General features: G+C 34.5%; 1 protein-coding gene across 4 annotated transcripts in view; it reads right to left on the reverse strand.

Annotated features, from left to right (window-relative positions):
- The window catches only part of Cpsf6 (cleavage and polyadenylation specificity factor subunit 6), a 467838-nt gene that overhangs the window by 113148 nt on the left and 331690 nt on the right, over window positions 1–23000 (reverse strand). For all 4 annotated transcript variants that reach the window (XR_016550513.1, XM_090414582.1, XM_090414580.1 and 1 more), the window contains one exon: window positions 18105–18317. Coding sequence is in view for 3 of the 4 variants with exons in the window: in XM_090414582.1 (XP_090270708.1) it covers window positions 18107–18317 (211 nt within the window). In the remaining variant the exon portion in view is untranslated. The remainder of the gene's footprint in view (window positions 1–18104; window positions 18318–23000) is intronic.

The raw sequence follows: 23000 nt of genomic DNA on the forward strand, positions 1-23000 counted from the left end.
CAAATAAATATTTTCAGTTTTATATTCAGTGGTATATGGCTGTGTACACTGATGGTGGAACTGAGCTTCAGGTGATGAATGAGATTATGGATTTGATGGGGGGGGGGGGGGTTTAAGACTTGAAATTCATTAGCAAGTACACTGTAAGTGCTGAAAAGGCCACAGAGCACACTAACAAGCAGAAATAATTAAGTAGCTGAGCCAATGTATAAGTGCACTGTCAGACTACAGATGAACTACTGTGCTCAAATTTAGTCTCTATAATATGATAGACATGTTGAAGTTGGTAAGAAATTGTAAACTTTAGAATTTAGTGGATCCCTGGAAGTATTTTATAACCATGAGACTCCGAGATGATGAAACCAAACCAGTACTGCTGTTACTAATGGCATATCATTGGTACATCAACTTTTATAATGCTGTATGTTTTTAATTCCCAATTTATACTTAGTATGTAAGACTCAAATTTTCAACTGTTCTTCCTTACATACTGATGATGTTTTGTGAGACACAGGTGAAATTTCTATTAAATTAATTAAATGATTTTATCTTTTACTGAATTTATGTGTGTTTCAAGTTAAGCATTTCTGCTATTTAATGAGGTTAGATTGCTCGTATGTCTTTAGATAACTACTGTTATCAGTGTACGACTGACAACAGACAACCTGCTTACTGAAAGTTTGAAGCGGCTTGAAAATGTTCCATGTTAGGCCTCTAAAGCATGGCTTTTAGATTATCTGACTGTTAATCCACTTGTGGTACTAATGCATAACATGTTTACAACCTTTTGCTAATGATGAAATTATCATAAAAAAATAAAAATACTAGAAAATGATTTTTGCACTTGTACCAACCATTCTAGAGTAACTAATCCACTTTATGACAAAATATACTTTTCCTTATTCCATACATATCACATCATGCTATTTTTTTATATTTTTATAAAAGAAAAAAGTAATTATATATATATATATATATTTATTTTTTTTTGCTTGCTGGGTTGGAAAGTAACAGTTGACAAGAAGTTCTGCTTTTCATCCATATTTTACTCTAGCATAAGCAAATGTGCATGAAGTATCTTTATAATTAACCTACTTATATACAGGGTGGCCCATAAGTCATGAAGGGGTTTAAACATCTAATGACTTTTTTATTTATTTATTATTTTTATTTTTTTTTGTTATAATAAAATACAGAACCTGTAGATTTTTTTTATTAGTTATGAGTTATTCATATTTTAAATCTCTTTATGACTTATGGGCCACCTTGTACAAGGGCAACTGAATTCACATAAGTCTTCCCTTTATATCTTGTAATACAAAGAGACCAGCTCTCCCTCAGAGGACATGTATACCACCATATATTCTGTAAAGGTGTGCTTTGCATTATGGCAGTATACACATCTTCTGAAGGAGAGATGGTCTTTGTGTCACAAGGTAAATAGCATACTTAAAGCTCAAGTATGCTATTTACAAAATGTTGTAAATAGCATACTTAATTATGCATAAACTTTTTACTAACACTAGCATAAAGTATGGATGAAAACAAAATAATTTCATATCAAATGTAATGAAAAAAAGAAGCATTTTCATGCTAAAGAAATATGATAAGACAGTTAACAGATGGACTGTAACACATTACACTGTTAAACAATTTATGTCTTTCCCGAGTACAATTTTTTTTATCAAAGATCTATACATTGCAATTTAATTTTTATTTATTAAGAGTAAGTATTCAATATTTTGTACCTACATATAGTGTTTTCAAAGCTGTTTCAATAATGCAATCCTCCAAAATATATGTAAACAAATAGGATCAATCACTGAAATCAATTATTGGCAAAAAAAAAAATAAATATAGGTGATTTCAATTATGGCGATATTGATTGCAATGAAGAGATGGCATCAGTTAATAAGGAGACTGAATTTCTTGACTTCTTAATGAACAACAATCTTAGGGAATATGTAACAGGGAGAACATGAGAGCTAAGAATCTTAAATTTGGTTATGTAATTTGAGGATGTGAACGTGAATGGAATGTCTAAGCTTCCCTCGGTTGGTGAGGACAGGTTGCAGCCAACCATATGAGAACTTATATAAAGAAGAGATATATGTGAGACTACAAGACTGGTGATTATGAAAAACTTCAGCAACAACTAGGAGCTGTAGTGTGGAATAAGGAGTTGAATGGTTTCTTGAGACGTGAGGAAAGAAGATAGTGACTGGACACTGATCAAGAGCTATTTAACAGAGTGTATTCCAAAGGTGAAAAACTAAATAAGGTAAGACTAAACTGGATGAATGAAAGAGATTAAGCATGAAATCTGGAAGAAGGTGGCACTGTGGAGAGAACACAAGATGGTGATAATCAGGTGTATGAAGAGTACAAAGACCAGGCCAGGAAGGTGACTACTCAGATGGTAAAGACAGCAAAAGTGCAGTACAAGAAGAAATTAGTCAATAAAGCTACGAAAAATCCTACGGTTCTTTTGATATGTGATGCTAGTTGATGGTACTGGGAGATTGATAACCAATGTGGCAGATATAGTTGGAAGTATTCAATGAGCAGTTTATCAGTGTATTTCATCCTCATAAAGGCAACATTATCAGAAGCTGGAGCACTGAAAGTATAGTGAAGGAAGACCTGATGGTGAATGAGACGAAAGTATGAGATAAGTAAACTTGATGTTAATAAGGGAGCAGAAACTGAAAAGATATTGGCATATGTCTTGAAGGAATGCTCTAGGGAATCAATGACACCTTTGGCATACTTGTTTAACATGAGTCTTGCAAACCAGCAAGTCCCAAAGGAATGAAAGGTGGGAAAAATTGTTCCACTTCACAAGGGGAGGGATAAGACTGAGACCACAAATCCTACGTAAATCATATGCCTGGGGCTGTAGTTAAGGCTTTAGAAAAGTTGGTGAGGACTAAGATTCAGAAATGGGTTGATAATAGCAGTACTCTTTATGATGGTCAGCATGGGTTTGTTAAAGGAGGGACGTCATGTTTTAGCAATCTGCTTACATATTACAACAATGTGACAAATTCATTCCATAAAGGAGATGCATATACAGTGGTATACCTAGATTTTTCAAAGGTCTTTGATAGACTGCCACATGACAAGCTAGTAGCTAAATTGAAACATGGCATTAGATAAGAGACCAGCGAGTTGGATAGCTGATTGGCTGTTAGATAGGTATCAGCAGGTTGTGTATGGAAGAATGGTATATCCCAAAAGAGGAAGATCACTTTGGAACTTTTTTTTTTAAATTGTACTTTAATGACATCAGGACTGGCTTAAAATGAGATGTGCAGCTGCTTGCTGATGATGCAAAATTTGGAAGAACTATAAGGAGTAGATCAGATTATGTGCATTGCAGGAGGGTCTCAATAGACTATGTGAGTGGGCGAGTGAATGGAGCTATCAGTTTAATGTTGCAAACAGCAAGGGCTTGAAATCTGGTAGGCAAGACTGGGATGTAGAGTATACAATTAATGAAGAAATTTGGAAGGAGGTGGAAGAGATAAGAGATCCAGGAGTGTTGGATGAACAGAGACATGAAGATTAGGGGTCACATTGCTAAAATCATAAGAATATCAGAATAGATTATGGTTTCCTTGCATAGGAGTTTGATCAGGCCACATATGGACTACAGTCTACAGATTTGGTGCCTTGTTTTCAAGGGGATGAGGGTGTATTGGAGAGGGTCCAGAGAAGGTTTACTGAGTCAGTGTCAGGTCGATGGGATGTCAGATAACAAGAGAAAGATATTGAGGGAGTGTAAGTTGCAGAGCACTGTGAATAGGAGAAGAAGGGATATGACTGAGACATAAATTAACAAGGAGTTGTCACCAAATTTTTCATAGACTAGAGGGAGACAAGAGTACAACAAGAAGTTTTCCCTGAAAGCTGTATAGGGAGGGTGTGAGAAGCAGATTCTTTGCATGGAGAGTGATTGATGAGATGCATTGTCTGAGTGTAGTGAGTGAATGAGTTTTAGGTACAGCTCAATGATTTTTTTGCATGGGAGACTATGGATCTCCTGAAATGTTCTTTGACTCCATAGAAGTCAGATAATAATAATATGCATCCCTGAAAAGACTAAATTCCGATTCTGTACTAGTCAGGTGAAATAATTACTATTTGCTAATTGCTTTTAATCTGATACTTTGAGCAGTAAAGAATGGTGGCATATGTACATACATCACCATGTTTGGTCTCTAGAGCAATTTCTATATTATGAAAAAAAAAAAAAAAAAAAAAAAAAAAAAAATCTAACCGAACCACGTTACTAATGTATGAGGGACATCCAGAAAGTAAGTTCCGGCGGACTGTCAGAGAAACAAAAATATACTTACAAAAAAAAAAACTTTATTGGAAATTAAAGTAGACATCTTTCACTACTTTTCTACATTATTTTTGCATTGTTCAGACACTTATCATAACGGGGCACCAAGAGTTGTATACCTTCATTGTAGGAGGTTGCCGCCTGTGACGCATTAACAGTTTCTTTGACCTCATCATCTTGAAACTGTTGGCCACCAAGGACAGATTTCAGATGTTTGAACAAGTGAAAGTCGCTTGGTGCGAGGTCAGGACTATATGGGGGATGATGGAATTGTTTCCAGCTGAAGGTGGCGAGAAGTTCTTGTGTTACGCTGACCGTGTGTGGACGTTATCATGAATCGAAACAATGCCATAGTGAATCTCCTATTCTGTTGAATCTTCTCTTCAACTGAACACACCAAATCATCAGTCACTAAAGATGGTCGCCTGCTCCGTTCATCATCGTGTACACCTGTCCTTCCTTCATTAAAGGGTCTTACCCATCTTTGTACCATTGAATCACTCGTTGTGTGTTCTCCATATACCTCAATAATTTGCTAATGAATTTCAGCTGCTTTAACATTCCTCGCGTTCAAGAAACAGATAACTGACCTAATTTCACGTGGCAGGCGATTCGATTTTCTTAGACATTATAAACACAAAAAGAAGTGTATGCACCACGAGAATGTCTGAAAATGGCACCAACGCCTTGCTAACGAATCAACAAACTCAGCACACATGTGCACCATTGCGATCACAGTACTGCAGTGGAGATATTTAAAAAACGGAACTTACTTTCTGAACGTCCCTCGTGCTATAGGTTTACAATGAGTTGGGAGTTATGGAAATAAATAAAATATTGTTGTGTATCCTTTTTTCCCTTCTTTCTCATAATTTCATTGTCACTAACAAAACAATTTGAAATTATGATGTTGATAATCATTTTTTATTTTGCTATAATTAGACCACTTTATTAACAAATTGACCACCAATTATCTTCCAAATTGATGGAATTTAATGACATTTGGTATCGTAGATACCAAATGTCATTAGGTATCTACGATCAGTAAATCTGTTCAAAATGCTATAATTATATAGTGTAAATTTATCATTATACACCATATAATAAATTTGTACATTATACAAAGCAAGATATAGCTTATGCTTAAATTGTATGCAGTGGGTTCTCAAGGATATGGAGAAGATAGTTTAATGTGAAGTCAGGTAAAATGTAATGTTGTATGCAGTCTCAATTGTCATTCATTCAACTGTCAAAGTAAAATAGAATTAAATCTATATAAAAATCAGAGATATTAAACTCAGTTCTTTCTATTATGTAAAGATTATATTTCCTTTAAGGTTATATTCCTAAATGAATTCACTATCCACATCTTTAGGATTCTTTAACTAAACTGGATAACTGCTATAACAAATTGGTTTAACAGATAAAAGAGTTCTAAGTAAAATTAAGGAAGAGAGAACAGAAGGCATTATCATCATATTAATAAGGAAAAAAAATGCTGTCAACTTCCTTGTTAACAAACTACAGTAACATGGATTTTTCAAATGTTTGGTATAGTGAGACTTTTCAGATATTTGTTATAGTGATTCTACTACAATAATCTTTGCTGTAGTTTGAGTTGTAATATATGTGACTATATAGTCACCTTTCATTGTAAAAAATACAAATAGGCCAACAAGAATAATTTGTTATAGTGGACTTCTATAATGATTTTCTTGAAGAACACAATTATTCCTATGGCCGTCAGCCGGGATTTTATTATGGTAGTTTGTTATAATAGGTATCTGCTGTAGTGAGAATTGAATGTAGAAATGTGCTTGCAGAAAATATTCCAAGAAAGTAGAGCTAAGGTAGTATGCTCACTACACACACAAAATGGAAGGAAGTTTAACAAAACATGCATCTGACATAAAATGGCAGGGAAAAAGTCCCAGAAGAAGTCTGAATCTTCTTCCTGGCATCTTCAATATTGGACAATTGATGTAGTTAGCAGCACTTTACAAGACTAAAACATCATAAACATCAGAATCTTTATTTCTAATCATCAATTTCTCCCCAAGGGGGTGTTTAGGCTACTATGACAGTACTATATGATTAAGTTTATATTATTAATAATCTCCTATCAACAATTTTCCTCCAGATTAGTCTATTACTTGTCAGCACTCCAATACTGTTGTATCTAACATTTCATGCTAAGGCACTTCTGACTGAATCGATCCACCTAGACCTTGGTCTTCCTCTAGATCTTTTTTTCCTGTCATCTTGGCATCAAACACTTGTTTTGCTAACCTTTTCTCTTTTCAAGAATAACCCTGCTCACACATTCTTGAATGCAAATGATGTCAAGTTCCTTCCTAATGTCTTCATTTTTAATATAATTCTGCCATCTGTTCACTCCCCTAATTTTTCAAATAACTCTTGTATCTATGGTCTCTAATCTATCAAGTGCTTTATTTCTAATCCAACTCTCAGATACATAACTTAAACACTGTTTTGTATACTGCTAGTTTAGTGTTTTGGCTAATTTCTCTCTCATTCTATATAAATTTATTCAAATGGCTCCCAACCATACCAGCTTTGCTTATTTTGTTGTCTATTTCCCAATTTAACTTGCCATCTTCACTAAAAATGGTGCCTAAATAGCTGAAATATTTTACTTGTTCTATAGGCTCTCCATTCACAATGCAGCTGAAGTTGTCTATGTTTCTGCCTATTTTCATAGTTTTGGTCTTTTTATTGCTGATTTTCATGCCAAACTTGTTACATCTGTTACGTAATTTAGTCAAAGAATCCTTGCAATGGATGTGTTTAGGAGTATAGCATCATCTGCATAAAGCAAATAGCTAAGTTTGATATCACTGATTCTAGTATTCTAATTCTTTTCTTTCATAATGTGATCCATATAAATGATGAATAAGAATGGATATAATGTGCATTCTTGACTTACACCTGATTTTACATCAAACCATCTTTCTATATTCTCTTCAATTCTAACTGCTCCCTTACAACTTAAATACAGACTATGTATTGCCCTGTACAGTATTCCATTTACCCCACATAACTGTAGACTTTTGAAAAGCTTTTCCTTGGGCACCTTGTCATATTCCCATGATTTCTCAACTATTTGCTGTAAAGTGAAAACCTTATCTTGATAACCTCTTTCAGGCTTGAATCTAGTTCGTTCTTCTCCAGTATTTTCAGTTCACATGTTTTAGTTCCAGTGTCTCTGGGACTAAAATATGTGGACTGAAAATACTAGAAACTTGACAAATCACAGATTGATATGGAGAAAAATTGTTTACAGAAAGCCAGTAATAATGAAAACTTATCTGTGTTGAATCATCACCGTATCCTATACTGTGACAGTCCATCATTCCTTGGGGTACATAACAGATACTAATGATGATAATTTTTGACCTAATGGTAGATTTCCGCTGTTTCATTACCACAAAATTTTTCTTTCCAATCTCAGCCTTAAGTAATTTAAGAGTGAGTCCTTTTGTTACAGTGAAGTGTAACTATTTTCTAACTACTTTTAAAAGTTTATCGTTAATTAAGTATCAAAGTAGAAACACTGTACACCTGTGGTAGCCTACTGCTGCATATACTAATATGCCTATCAATAACAACTTAAATTTAATTATGTCATTGGATGATGGTCGTTAAGGAACAGATAGCAAAAGTGCACTATTATATGTGAAATTTAGATCATCCATCACTGTGTGTGCCATGAATTCAGGTCAGTAATTTTTTTATGCAAACACTCAGAATTCATATTTCCATATACAACCAAGTCAAAAAACTTTCAAACATCTATCTGTAATCCAGAGTATTTTAGTAATAAGGTGTGACACATTTTGACTACTTGTATATGGAAATATAACTTCTGCACTACTTCAACCTTGGTATTACTTCTAGGTCTAGCTCCCAGTGATGTGACCTCAATAAAGGTTGAAACCAGTCTGGGTAGTGGCCTCTCCCATAATGCATAGCATTATACATGTCTGTAAGGATATGTACATTGCATTATGGGATACTAAGGCAATTGATATGAAGTCATTAGCCTCTATATACAAGTTGCCCAGTCATGGTTACTTTGTGTGCAAATTTTGTTTGCTTCCACTTGGATAAAGGATTAAAACCAAGAATATAATTTCTTGGCATCTTTAATATATATTCTCTCCTCCCCCCATTTCTTAAATTCCAGATAACATACAACATCTAGACTGGACATTTCTTTTGTTAAAAATGAAAAATCTATAGCAGTCCAATGCCATATAAAGTTTTCAAGTTATATGAGGTCTAACAGAAAAGTAGCATATTTTTTTTTGCTGCGATAACTGGCAGAAGTGTTGAACTGACAATGACATAGAATGTTAGAGTGATTCCCATTCTTTCCATCAGTAAGGTAAATACCTGTTGAGTTATTATGATTTTAATAAGCGTATGTCTGGTGTGTGAAAATAGAGAAGTGAAATCTTGAACATCACTGTATGATTAAATTTTGTGTTAAACTGAATGATAGTGCTGCAGAAATGTTCAATAAAATTACACAGGCACATGGTAATGATTCTTTATGCCATTTAAACACTTCAGCTCATGATAAAGAATCATTACCATGTGTCTGCATAATTTTATTTTATAGGGAAGAGAAAGCATGGAAGGCAAGCAACCATAAGTGTCATCTTTTTTCGATAACCATCATGTGGTCCACCAAGAATTTGTGCCACCTGGTATGACTATTAATCAAATTTACTACAAAAATATCCTTGAGCAGTTGTGAAAAGTTGAAAATATTACTAATTATATGAAAAGCCAAAGGCTTCAATTCGGCGACATGAACTTATTTAAGTTTAGGGATATTGCATCCCATATTGTTTCTTAGCCGAATAAGAAACTCAAAGAGTTTCATTATGAATATAGAAACTATATATAAAGTTCGGCAATTCCAAGCATAAGCAAATACCTGGATAGCAGCCTGATCCCTTAGGTAGTGCAAACTGAGGCAACTCATAAAAAGAGTGGAGCAAGCTTCGATCACTATTCTTGGTTATTAAATGGATAAGAATCCTATATTTTTATATAGCCAGTAAGTGAAACTCAAGATCGATAACTACGATCTATGAGTTTCAATGCCGAAAAACTATCGGCGAAGGCAATTCGAAGCAAAGGTGGAGCAAGCTCCCTCACTATTCTTGATATTCTCTCATAATGTAAGACACAGCTCCTAGGAGATGTAATACTGTCATTACATTATGAGGGGAGGTCACTACCCAGACCGGTTTCAACCCTTTTTGAGGTCTCATCAGTGAGTAGGTAGACCTAGAAAATATCAAAACTTAGTGAAAAGAACTTACATACCTTCACTATACGAATGCCATAAAGGTGTGCTTGTATTATGTAATTAGAATAAAAAGCCAAAAGTCTAGTTTTCTGGCAATTGAATAGATATTAAATAGATAAGAATCCTATATTTTTATATAGCCAGTAAGTGAAACTCAAGATCGATAACTACGATCTATGAGTTTCAATGCCGAAAAACTATCGGCGAAGGCATTCGTATAGTGAAGGTATGTAAGTTCTTTTCACTAAGTTTTGATATTTTCTAGGTCTACCTACTCGCTGATGAGACCTCAAAAAGGGTTGAAACCGGTCTGGGTAGTGACCTCCCCTCATAATGTAATGACAGTATTACATCTCCTAGGAGATGTGTCTTACGTTATGAGAGAATATCAAGAATAGTGAGGGAGCTTGCTCCACCTTTGCTTCGAATTGCCTTCGCCGATAGTTTTTCGCCATGTTGTACCATTGTTGGGGATCTAAATAGTAGAGTAGGAAATGATTGTGAGATATACAAAAATATTTTGGGAAAATTTGGAGAAAAGAGCAAAGCTAATAATAATGGCAAATATCTGTTGGATTTCTGCTAAGGACATGGACTGGTTATTACTAACACCATGTTCCAACATAAAAATGTGCACAAATTCACATGGAGAGAAGAGGCTAGGAATAAGAAAAGTCTCATTGACTATGTTATTGTTGATAGTGATGTTTTCTCCCTGGTGCAGGACACCAGAGTGTACAGAGGATTTGAAATTGGAAGTGATCACTATTTAGTCTTGAGCAGGATAAAATTGAATTTCATATTGAAAAGAATAACATGTAAGAAAGTTTTAAAGCGAATAAAAGTTGAGCAGCTCTCAGATGTAAACTGTAGACTAAAATACAGAAATATTATTGAAAAGAAAATGAAAGAGTTTGAGAACAGGAATCAAACCTTGGAGATTCAGTGGCAAACTCTGAAGGAAACATTGATTGATTCTGCCAGAGAGGCATGTGGTGAGGTTGTGTGCAAAGATAAAAAAATCAGAACTCCCTGGTGGACACAGGAAGTTAAAGAGGCTGTGAAGGAAAAGAAGAAAGCATATCAAAAGTTCCTGGCAAATAAGTCAGCTTGTGCTCTTAAAGAATACAGAGACAAATGTAAGAAAGCTAAACAGTGTGTAAAACTAGCTAAACAAAAGTCATGGGAGGACTTTCGCAAGAATATAGAAAATAAATATCAAGAAGGTGGCAAAATATTCTGGAGGTTGTTGAAGAAGCTTAGGAATGGAGGAAAGAGTGCTGTAAAAGGAATTAGAGATGATAAAGGTGAAATGAAAACAGGTGTTTTCATTTCACATTTCCTTGAAGTATGGAGTAATTACTTTGAAAAACTGCTAAATGAAACAAGCAGTGATGACAGCACAGTGATAAAAAACACTGACCAGACATGCAGTCAGGAATACATATCCATACTTGAAGTAGAAAAAGCCATCAAAGGCTTGAAATGTGGAAAGGCAGCAGGAGTAGATGATATTCGACCAGAAATGCTGAAGTATGGTGGTATAAGAGTCTTACAGTGGCTGCACTGCATAGTTCAGAAAGCCTGGACAGAGGGACGAATCCCCGATGATTGGAGTAGAGCTCTCATAGTACCCATATATAAAAAGGGAAATAAAACTGAATGTGAGAATTACAGAGGTATTTCCCTACTGAGTGTTCCTGGCAAGATCTATGCAAGTATACTTGAGAAACGGTTGAGAAGAATTGTGGAAGAAAAGCTTGGTGAAGAACAAGCTGGATTCAGACCAAATAGAGGCTGTCAGGATCAGATCTTCACTTTACGACAAATAGTCGAGAAAGCATGGGAATATAACAAAGATCTGTATTTAAGTTTTGTCGATTTGGAAAAGGCATATGACAAGGTGCCAAGAGAGAAGCTATTCAATACGCTGCAGTTATATGGTGTCAATGGGGCATTATATCAAGCAATACTTAGTCTTTATTTGAGTTGTGAGTCAGCAGTTAGAATTGAAGGAAGTACAGGAAGATGGTTTAATGTTAAATCTGGTGTGAGACAAGGATGTACATTATCCCCTCTGTTATTCATTATCTATATGGATCACATTATGAAGGAATGTGGTATTAAACCTGATATCAAAATTGGAGATGTTAATGTCAGCTCTTTGCTTTATGTGGATGATGTTATACTTCTAAATAAATCCGCTACAAGTCTGCAAGATTCTCTGACTAAATTGAATAGCTGTTGTAATAGATATGGTATGAAGGTGAGCAATAAAAAGACAAAGACAATGAAAATAGGCAGAATCATTGAAAATGTCAACTGTGTTGTGAATGGAGAACCTGTGGAACAAGTAAAACATTTCAGCTACTTAGGCACAATTTTTACTGAAGATGGTAAACTAAATATAGAAATAGACAACAGAATCAGCAAAGCTGGTATCGTGGGAAGTCAATTGAATAAATTCATATGGAATAAGAAAGAAATTAGTTGGAACACTAAATTAGCTGTATACAAGACTGTGTTCAAACCAATTTTAACTTATGGATCTGAGAGCTGGGTCAGAAGTAAAACACTTGACCAAAGACTAGAGACCGCAGATATGAGAGTCCTGAGAAAGATTAGAGGTGTGAACAGATGGCATCAATGGCAATATCATATTAAAAATGAGGATATTAGGAAAGAACTTGACATTGTCAGCATCCAGGAATGCGTTAGCAGAGCTAATCTCAGATGGTATGGTCACTTAAATAGAAAATGGAGAGGAAAGATTAGCAAAACAAGTGTTCTCTGCCAGGTTGGCAGGAAAACGACCCAGAGGAAGACCAAGATATAGGTGGATTGATACGGTACAAAGTGCCTTAGATGATAGAAATATAAGATCTGATAATGTTGGAGTCTTGACAAGTAACAGACTGATTTGGAGGAAAATTGTAGATAGGAAGTTAGTAATGATGTAATTTTTTCATGTAGTACTGTCATATTCTGTACACCCCTTGAGGGTACATGGCAGGAATTTGATGATGATGATGATGATGATAGTTTTTCGGCATTGAAACTCATAGATCGTAGTTATCGATCTTGAGTTTCACTTACTGGCTATATAAAAATATAGGATTCTTATCCATTTAATATCTATTCAATTGCCAGAAAACTAGCCTTTTGGCTTTTTATTCTAATCACTAATCTTGGTATTTACCCATAATGTGAACTTAGCTCCTAGGAGCTGTATTACTGTTCTACATTATGAGAGAAGGTCACTACCCAGACTGGTTTCGACCTTTATTGAGTCTCATCAGTGAGTAGGTAGACCTAGTTAATACCAAGTTTGTAGCGAACAGAACTTGCATCCCTTCTATGAGAATAGCCATAAGGTGTCCTAATAAATTACTAATTATATGAAGAGCCAAAGGCTTCAATTCGGGTTGAAAATATGTCTAACAGGTGCATCCAGAGATTGCGACTAATTAGATCCTACATCACAATAATACACTTTTTCATTCTGCTCTGTTAATGCACAAGTATTTAACCAAAAAATGCATTCCAGTGTTGGAACAGTGACTCTACTCACCTGACTTGTCTTCATGTGACTTTTTTTTTCCTTTTCCCCAAACTAGAACAAGACAAAAGGTACCCATTTTGAGACTGTAGAAAACATCTAAAGAGCTGTGACAGGGACCATAACAGAAACAAGCTAACAAAAGATTTTCCTGTTAAACAGCATGGAGGTGTTGGATTCTGATTATGTAGAAATTAGAATAAATGTTATTTGATTCAGAATCCAACATGATTTTCCGTCACAAGAGCTAAATTTGTAAATATTATTTAATGTAAATAACATAAATTATAATTTGATATCATATAACTACCTTAATTATATCAAATATTTAATTGTTTAATCAAAGGAATGTGTTAATGTTAATAAGATTCTGTCTTAAATATTATTAAGCTATTTTATTTATTGTTATGTCAATATTATAAGAACTTATATTTGCAATTTAACTACGCATTTATTGAAAAGCAAATATTCTAATTATTCCTATTTTGTGAAAGCTTAACGTTATGTAATAACTCAATGTAGTAGTATAGCCTAATGTAACATTAGCAAGAATGTTTACGTTTAACCGTTGTTATAGAGACGCGTGAAATAAATGAGCACGAGTGGAACAGAGCGTGGGCTAAATAAAGAAGAGAAAATATATATAGGAGATAAAAGAGAGTGGAAGAGAGACACTTGGAAGTGAAAGGAAGCAAGGGGATAAACTACAGAAGTAGAAGTAAATAAAAGGTTCTTAAGGCTAGGAGTTAAGTGGATAATTTTTATAAGTGAGCAAGGACGAAACGAATTTTCTAGTTAGCTGAAAGTGAAATCAGCAGTAATAATAGAAGGAAATTAATGCTACAATCGGATAAAATAAAAAGCTGGTCGTTTAAGGAAGAATTCTGAATATACCCAGCTGGTCTAGAATTGCGGCTTATTTCCGATTTGCCTTAAAAAGAACCTCACAGTGTTTTCATTAGTTTATGAGTGGTAACAAGGATAGTTGAAGTACCCTGTAATTGATGTCCAGAATTCTGAAGTGCGAGTGATAGCGCTTTAAGTATAACTGTGGATAAGTCTTGTAGATGTGTTTTTTATTTAAGTAAGATAAATAAATTCCAAAAGTTTGCTCACAACATAATTGATGTACTAGAAGCTATTTCCAGTAAGGTCTTTCATAGTGTTTTATTTCATTGCTTGAAGAACTGTGTGTTGATTACGCTATGTTTAACCTAACTTTAACTGTGGAAACTCTTCGTGATTGAGAATTGGAGATAAGAATTTTTTGAAAGATATTTTTCAGCTATTAGTGCCTGTGATACTTTGAACTTATAGCTTGACTGAGAAATATGTGAAAACTGATTAGATTGGATGTTCTATTATATTAATTTAAGTGTAGAAACTTTGTAATCCAGAAGCTGAGAAAGTGCATGTGAAGACTTGGAAGATTGTGCTAATGTGATTAACTTGACTTAATGTTTGACTTGTTTCTACTATTAAAAATTAGAAGTAAAATTTATGTATATGTTATATGACCTGTATTAAATGCTTCATTTGTTAATCTAACTATTGTATTTGCCTGAATTTCTTTTTACTGCACCGTTCACAAAAATTCGAATCTAGCGGGAATCCCAGAGAGAGAAAATAAATACTTCGGCCTGAATGAATGAGAAGACTGCTAACTAACTTTGAATTGATCCTACTATTTCATATAGACTTATTTAAGGATAGAGTGGCGCAGTATAATAGAAATTTCTCTACCCTTAGATTAGTGATCAATTTACAATTAGTTTTCTTTTATTTTATGAAAGTGACTAGTAACAAGATGGCGGATTAGAACACAACATGAAAATAGAACGTCACGACAGAGGGAACATCAGAACCAATGCATTTTGTGAGGGAGGGGGGGGTATTCTTTCATCCTGATATTTGTATTTTTTAGATTGAAAAAACTACAAAGAAAGAAAAAGAAAATAATCAATTCTCTATGAAAAAATAGCTTTTGTGACAATTTGTCCTGAACTTAAGTGAAAACTAAACAGTCACAATTTTTGTTCTGAATTTAGTTTCCATCCCCCTGTCACAATAAAATGAGAAATGTAAAATTTGGCTGGGGTTGTTGCAATAGTTCTCATAATATAAGTCACTACAGTTAAAGACTGACGTGTTCATGGGTGGTGAGGGGGAGGGCGGGAGTGATTAGGCATTCAAATTTTTGGAATGCAAATATAGCCTATTTTCTTCCTTAGTAAAATGCAGATGTCATATGAAATCTGGCAATGGGTCCAATTCTTGAAATATAAAGCTAAAAGTCATACAAAAAGAGGCAACTACCTGCAGGTAGTTGGTATTTTAGCAGTAAATATAACATATACTTACAAGTGGGAAGTCAGTGCAAAACAGGATGGTCATAAGATGATAATCATGTAGGTATGCAGTACCCAGTGGGTTAACATAATTTTTAGCTATTAAGAGAACAATTATGTGAAACCACCAACAATGAGGGGAAAAAATAATAACAATCATGAATAACTAAATAGGACACTTTTAATAAATTATCACAATCACCTGTTTTGAAATACCATATTAAAAACAGCTGCTATAGATATCATAACAGTTCCTTTCATGATTAAATAAAATAACACTGAATCAGTAAAGCTGATTGTTTACTTTGCAGTAGATAACTATTGAATGTTGTAATAAACATTCAAAGATGAATTTCAAGTGGCAATTACTTTCAAATGCCTAGAACTAATACAAAAACACAATTCTAAACATTTCATCTAATACCCTCTGATAGCTGCTTTTGTTTGCTGTATGAAATTATGACTAAAGCAACTAAGGCTATGAAGCCAGAGTGTATTATGTTAGATAATTGCATGTATTCTTCTGGTTAGTTTGCCTATTCTGCAAGATGGACACCAAACAAACATAACAAACCCTTTAGATACTACAGGAAAACAGGTTACTAAATAGTGGTTAATTGGCTATAGTGAATTATTCACTATAATATTGTGCCAATGGGCTTTAGTCAGTATTTTGCTAAGAAGTGTTTGTTACAGTGAGAGTTGACTGCATTTTTGTAATCAATATGAAAAATAAGCATCTTCAAACATGGCATAGTTAATGTTAGGGAGGATGGGGAATGTCTTGAAATTATGGTCATTTTAAATTAAGGCTAAAAAACTATTACATTGATTGCAAGTATTCTTTTGAGTGTATGCCTATCTTATGTGGGGGGGGGGGAAAGCTGGTACTCGTGTAGAAAGTTTTTGATTCTTTATACCTTACGTGAGATCTGAACACAGATTTTTCTAAGTGAAAGGCACAGTTGATGCTGACAGGGCAAGAGATTTTAAATGAAAAATGCTATTTTAAGATTAAATTAAAACTTTATTACAAGTGCCCTTCATCATTCAATTTTTTAAAATTATAAGTATTTCAGAAGTTAACTTAAATTTAAAAGAAATTGAATAAAAATAAATAATTTGAAAACAATAAAATTCAAGCACATGTATACTAATTTGAAATGTTGATGTCTTTCATTTTTTTAATTTTATTTTTTAAATTTTATCTCCTAAATAGAATATAACCACCAATTTTACAGAAATTAATAACATTATAACTAGGGGAATGTTTTTAATCATTGGTACAATATGCATAACAGTCCAAAATTAAATTACAAAATGACAGAATGGTATGGAAAATAGAATTCAGGTCATAATGACAGATGGACAAATGTTACTTAATTAAGCGGTGAGTATCCATGTCAATTTAAGAATCAAACGAAGTGAGAAAAGGAGAGAGGGCGGTAACAAAGAAATTATATTCTGTTTACATATATAGCAACATGTAAAATCAATGGTTAAAGGTATACACATATTATCACTATTATTTTAATCTCATCTCATCATCTTTTTACCCTCTTTTACCTTGCAGTGTCGAGGGGGTTTATTAATCATCGGACCTCAAACCATTCACAGGATAAGGTGGTCAGCCCTATGCTCCAGTGTATCCTATTTCCTGCAGTGTTGAGTTCCCAAGGCCGGTTTGCCTGCTTTGCGGAATGAAAACCCCCAGGATAAACTGGGGAGAAAACACTACTGTCCACGCCCAAGACTGGCTAACTTGCTATGACTGAGGAAGAACCTTCAGCTCCTCACGTCACCGACGGGAATCGAACCTAGGACACTCCTTCCCCAGGCATATGGTTGTGAAGCACACAGCCACTAGGCTAACTGCGCAGATCTATTATTTTTATAAGAAACATAAATGGGTTTGAAAAGAATAAATTATGGCTAAATGCAAGTTTGTGAAAATACATAAAGTACTACTTTAAAAAAATGCATATCATCCTTGAAAAATTCAAAAAATAAAATAAACAAATAAATTTAAAACAGAAAATGAAAAAGGAAACATGAAACTGAAGGCTGTTAGATACGTGGAAATCATCAACAGAGTATTTACTCATGAACAGAGCTGAACAGTCCTCATGAGAAAAACTACAACAATCACCATCCTACAAAACCCACATTCTTAAGAAATTAATGAAATCTACCAAAAGAGCAAAACCTATGTAAGTATGTCACTTGCTTTTTGCATATGGAGCCAAAAGACCCTGGTTGTCTGTAAGTGTAACATTAGCCATTGCAGAAACATCATGAACATTTATATCACCATCTGATATGATTACAAGCTGTTTATGTTATTATAAAAATAATGCATGTAAAATATTTGTAACATTTCATTTGAATGATAGGTTTTTGAATTATTCTACTCTTTAATAGTGAAGGGGAAATTTCCATAATTGAAATGTACATACAATATACACAACTATTGACTAGGAAAACTAAAATTAGCAATATTACCCTTAATGACGGCTACTGCGGTGATCTCTGTCCCTGTCTCTGTCCCTGTCTTTATCCCGATAACGATCTTCATGATAACGGTCCCTCTCTCGGCTACGCTCCCGATAATCTCTATCCCTACTTCTGGAGCGATCACGGCGGCTGGACTTTTCTCTTCTAGATGACCTTTCGCGAGAACGCTCTCTTTCACGTGACCTTGGACGATCTTTACTTCTGAAACACAAAAGACAGATTCGTAACTTCTAATTGATTTCAGGGAGGAAAAGAAAGAAAAAAAAAATCCTCTTCCCAATTCTTCAAACTCTAGATAAGAAGAGTTTTACAGCTATATCACATCCTGCTACCTATATACCAAATTATGCATTTCATTGAACATGCTTCTGTGGAGTGAGGGCATAACAGCTATGTTACCAGATATTCTTACCACATAAAACAGTTGAAACAGTTTATTAATTACTTAGCTACTTTGGTGAAATTGATGTGTTCACATAATCAGGAGAAATAAGTGAATAAATATTAATATAAAAATCTTTATCCTGAGTCAAATTTCATACAGGTAATGTTTGCAAAAAAATATTTTAAAACAAGTTTTAACTTTTACTGAGGTATCAGTGGGAGCCAGACTCAGAAGAGATACCCCAATAAAGGTTAAACCAGAATGGGTAGTGGTACTTCCCATAATGCATAGCATTATACACACCTGAAAGGTTATGTGCTTTGCATTATGGGATACTAAGGCAATTATTGTGAAGACACTTCATGTGCGAACTTCGTATGTTTATACTTTGATAAAGAATTAAACAAGAATATAATTTCATAATCATCAAATTCCTGCCATGTACCCTAAAGGGATGTACACGATATGACAGTACTACATGAAAAATTCACATAATTGCCAACTTCCTATCTACAATTTTCCTCCAAATTAGTCTGTAACTTGTCAAAACTCCAACATTATCAGATCTTATATTTCTATCGTCTAAGGCACTTTTTACAGTATCGATTCCACCTATATCTTGGTCTTCATCTGAATGGTTTTACTGCCAACCTGGCAGAGAACACTTGTTTTGCTAATCAATTTGCTAATCTTTCCTCGCCCATTAAGTGACCATACCACCTGAGATTAGCTCTGCTAACTCATTCTTGGATGCTGACAATATCAAGTTCTTTCCTAATATCCTCATTTTTAATATGATATTGTCATTGATGCCATCTGTTCACACCCCTAATCTTTCTCAGGACTCTCACATCTGCGGTCTCCAATCTTTGGTCAAGTGTTTTACTTCTGACCCAGCTCTCAGATCCATAAGTTAAAATTGGTTTGAACACTGTCTTGTATACAACTAATTTAGTGTTCCGACTAATTTCTCTCTTATTCCATATGAAGTTATTCGATTGACTTCCTACCGTACCAGCTTTGTTGATTCTGTTGTCTATTTCTATATTTAATTTACCATCTTCACTAAAAATCGTGACTAAGAAGCTGAAATGTTTTACTTGTTCCACAGATTCTCCATTCGCAACACAGTTGATATTTTCAATGATTCTGCTTATTTTCATTGTCTTTGTCTTTTTATTGCTGACCTTCATACCATATCTATTACAACAGTTATTCAATTTAGTCAGAGAATCTTGCAGACATGTAGCGCATTTATTTAGAAGTATAACATCGTCCGCATAAAGCAAAGAGCATGTTTAATACCACTTTCCTTCATAATGTGATCCATATAGATAATGAATAACAGAGGGGATAATGTACATCCTTGTCTCACACCAGATTTACCATTAAACCATTTTCCAGTACATCCTTCAATTCTAACTGCTGACCTACAACTCAAATAAAAACAAAGTATTGATTGATATAACCCATTGACACCATATAACTGTAGCGTATAGAATAGCTTCTATCTTGACACCTTGTCATATGCCTTTTCCAAATCGACAAAACTTAAATACAGATCTTTGTTATATTCCCGTGATTTCTCAACTATTTGTCGTAAAGTGAAGATCTGATCCTGACAGCCTCTATTTGGCATGAATCCAGCTTGTTCTTCACCAAGTTTTTCTTCCACAATTCTTCTCAACCGTTCCTCAAGTATACTTGCATAAATCTTACCAGGAACGCTCAGTAGAGATATACCTCTGTAATTATAACATTCAGTTGTATTTCCCTTTCTATATATGGGTACCATGAGAGCTCTACTCCAATCATCGGGAATTCGTTCCTCTGTCCAGGCCTTCTGAACTATGCAGTGCAGCCACTGTAAGACTTTAATACCACCATACTTCAGCATTTCTGGTCGAATATCATCTACTCCTGCTGCCTTTCCACATTTCAAGCCTTTGATGGCTTTTTCTACTTCAAGTATGGATATGTATTCCTGACTGTATGCCTGTTGAGTGTTGTTTACCACTGTGCTATCACTGCTTGTTTCATTTAGCAATTTTTCGAAGTAATTACTCCATTCTTCAAGGATATCTTTTTCTCCCATTTTCATGTCACCTTTATCATCTCTAATTCTTTTTACAGCACTCTTTCCTCCATTTCTAAGCTTCTTCAACAACCTCCAGAATATCTTGCCACCTTCTTGATATTTATTTTCAATGTTCTTGCCAAAGTCCTCACATGACTTTTGTTTAGCTAGTTTTACACAGTGTTTAGCTTTCTTACATTTGTCGATGTATTCTCTAAGAGCACAAGCTGACTAATTTGCCAGGAACTTTTGATATGCTTTCTTCTTTTTCTTCACTGCCTCCTTAACTTCCTGTGTCCACCATGGAGTTCTGATTTTATTATCCTTGCAAACAACCTCACCACATACCTCTCTGGCTGAATCAATCAGGGTTTTCTTCAAGGCTTGCCACTGAATCTCCAAAGTTTGGTTCCTGTTCTCAAACTCTTTCATTTTTTTCTTCAATAACCTTTGTGTATTTTTTTTAGTCTACATTTCACATCTGAGAGCTGCTCGACTTTTATTCGCTTTTTATTTATGTAGCGTATGATCTACAGGTCTCAGAATAAAACATACAAATTACATAAAACAGCATAAAAACAATTGTAAAAATCATATTAAAAGGGGTACACTAGGTTGAAATGATTAAACATCAAAATTAAGAATCAGGAGTCAGAGTTTAATCTTTAAATCCATCCACTCCAGGGATTCTGGGGTCAGTTTAAAAATAGTCCTCTTTTGAACCCGAGAATGAGTAGATTGGGCACTCAAGCACAATGTGATTGATAGTCTGGATCCCTCTTCCGCATTCACAGTTTGGAGTATCGGACCAGTTCCATTTATGCATGAGATGCTTACATCTTTCGCTTTAAAACTTTCTTACATGTTATTCTTTTCAATATGAAATAGTGAACACTTCCAATTTCAAATCCTCTGTACACTGGTGTTCTGCACCAGGGAGAAAACATCACTATCAACAATAACATAGTCAATGAGACTTTTCTTATTCCTTGCTTCTTATCTCCATGTAAATTTGTGCATATTTTTTATGTTGGAACATGGTGTTAGTAATAACCAGTCCATGTTCTGAGGAAATCCAATTTGCCATTATTATTAGCTTTGCTCTTTTCTCCAAATTTTCCCAAAATATTTTTGTATATTTTATTTGTATATTCCTTAGATGAAGGAACAATTAAAAAACTCTAGACATACCATGCTAGACCTCCTAGAATATATGGCTTACCTAAGCTTCACAAAAATAACATTCCACTCAGACCCGTTGTAGATTCTATTAGCAGCCCAACTTACAAGTTATCAAGATTCTTATCTAACCTTCTCTGTTCTCACATTAGCCACTCAGCTTCATCAATTAAAAATTCAACAGAGTTTCATGCAAAAATAAAAGACATTCATCTGTTAAAAACTGACATGTTAATTAGCTTAAACATTGTCTCCCTTTTCACTAACATTCCCCATAAGGAAACAGTAGAGTTATTAACTCAAAAATTTCCATCTGATATTGTTAAATTATTCAAATTTGTTATTACATCCGGTTACTTCACTTGGAAAGGAAAAATTTACAAGCAAGAGGAAGGAACAGCAATAGGGTCTCCCTTATCACCAAACTTAGCAAACCTGTTTCTAGAATGCCTTGAAGAAAAAATTTTCACATTTGAACCCAAACCAAAAATTTAGCTAAGATATGTCGACGACGTCTTTGCAATCTGGGATCATTCTGAACAAATTACACCTGTTTCTAGATAAAATAGATTTTCTTCACCCTCACATCAACTTTACACTAGAAAAGAATCTCCACAGGGTATCTCCTTTCTGGATTTACACATTCAAAGAAAAGAAGATGGATCCATCACCACGTCTGTCTATCGCAAGCCTACATTTTCAGGTCATTCACAATTCTTTCACTTATCATCCATGTTGCAAGTTTATTTTTCACTTGGTTAGAGTATAATAAATTTAGTTTAATCCTTTATCCAAGTGTGAGCAAACAAAGTTTGCACCTGAAAGTATCTTCAGGACTGGGGTAAGGTGGTACAACACCAGGGCACTCCTTGCAAAGGTGGAGCAAGCGCAAACTTTGTTTGCTCACACTTGGATAAAGGATTAAACTAAATTTATACTCATTATACTTATATTATACTTATCATCCATCTCAAAAAATTGGCATCATTAAATCATTAGTTACCAGAGCACACAGATTCTGCTCCTCTGAAGAATCTATAAACCAAGAACTAGAAATAATCAAAAATACAGCCATACCAAATGGATATAATCTTAAAACAACTCAAGAAATCATTAGTCACTTCCCCACACATCAACCTAGACAAAGAGAAGCCCATATGATTCCCATACCTTATGTCAAAGGCATCTCCAAACGTCTTTCAAAAATTATGAAGAAATACAATCTTGCCACTACCTACAAACC

This window comes from Typopeltis vanoorti, chromosome 25 (genome assembly GCF_054136105.1).
Source record: "Typopeltis vanoorti isolate ZY-2024b chromosome 25, IOZ_Tvanoo_1.0, whole genome shotgun sequence".
Classification (NCBI taxonomy): Eukaryota; Metazoa; Arthropoda; class Arachnida; order Uropygi; family Thelyphonidae; genus Typopeltis; species Typopeltis vanoorti.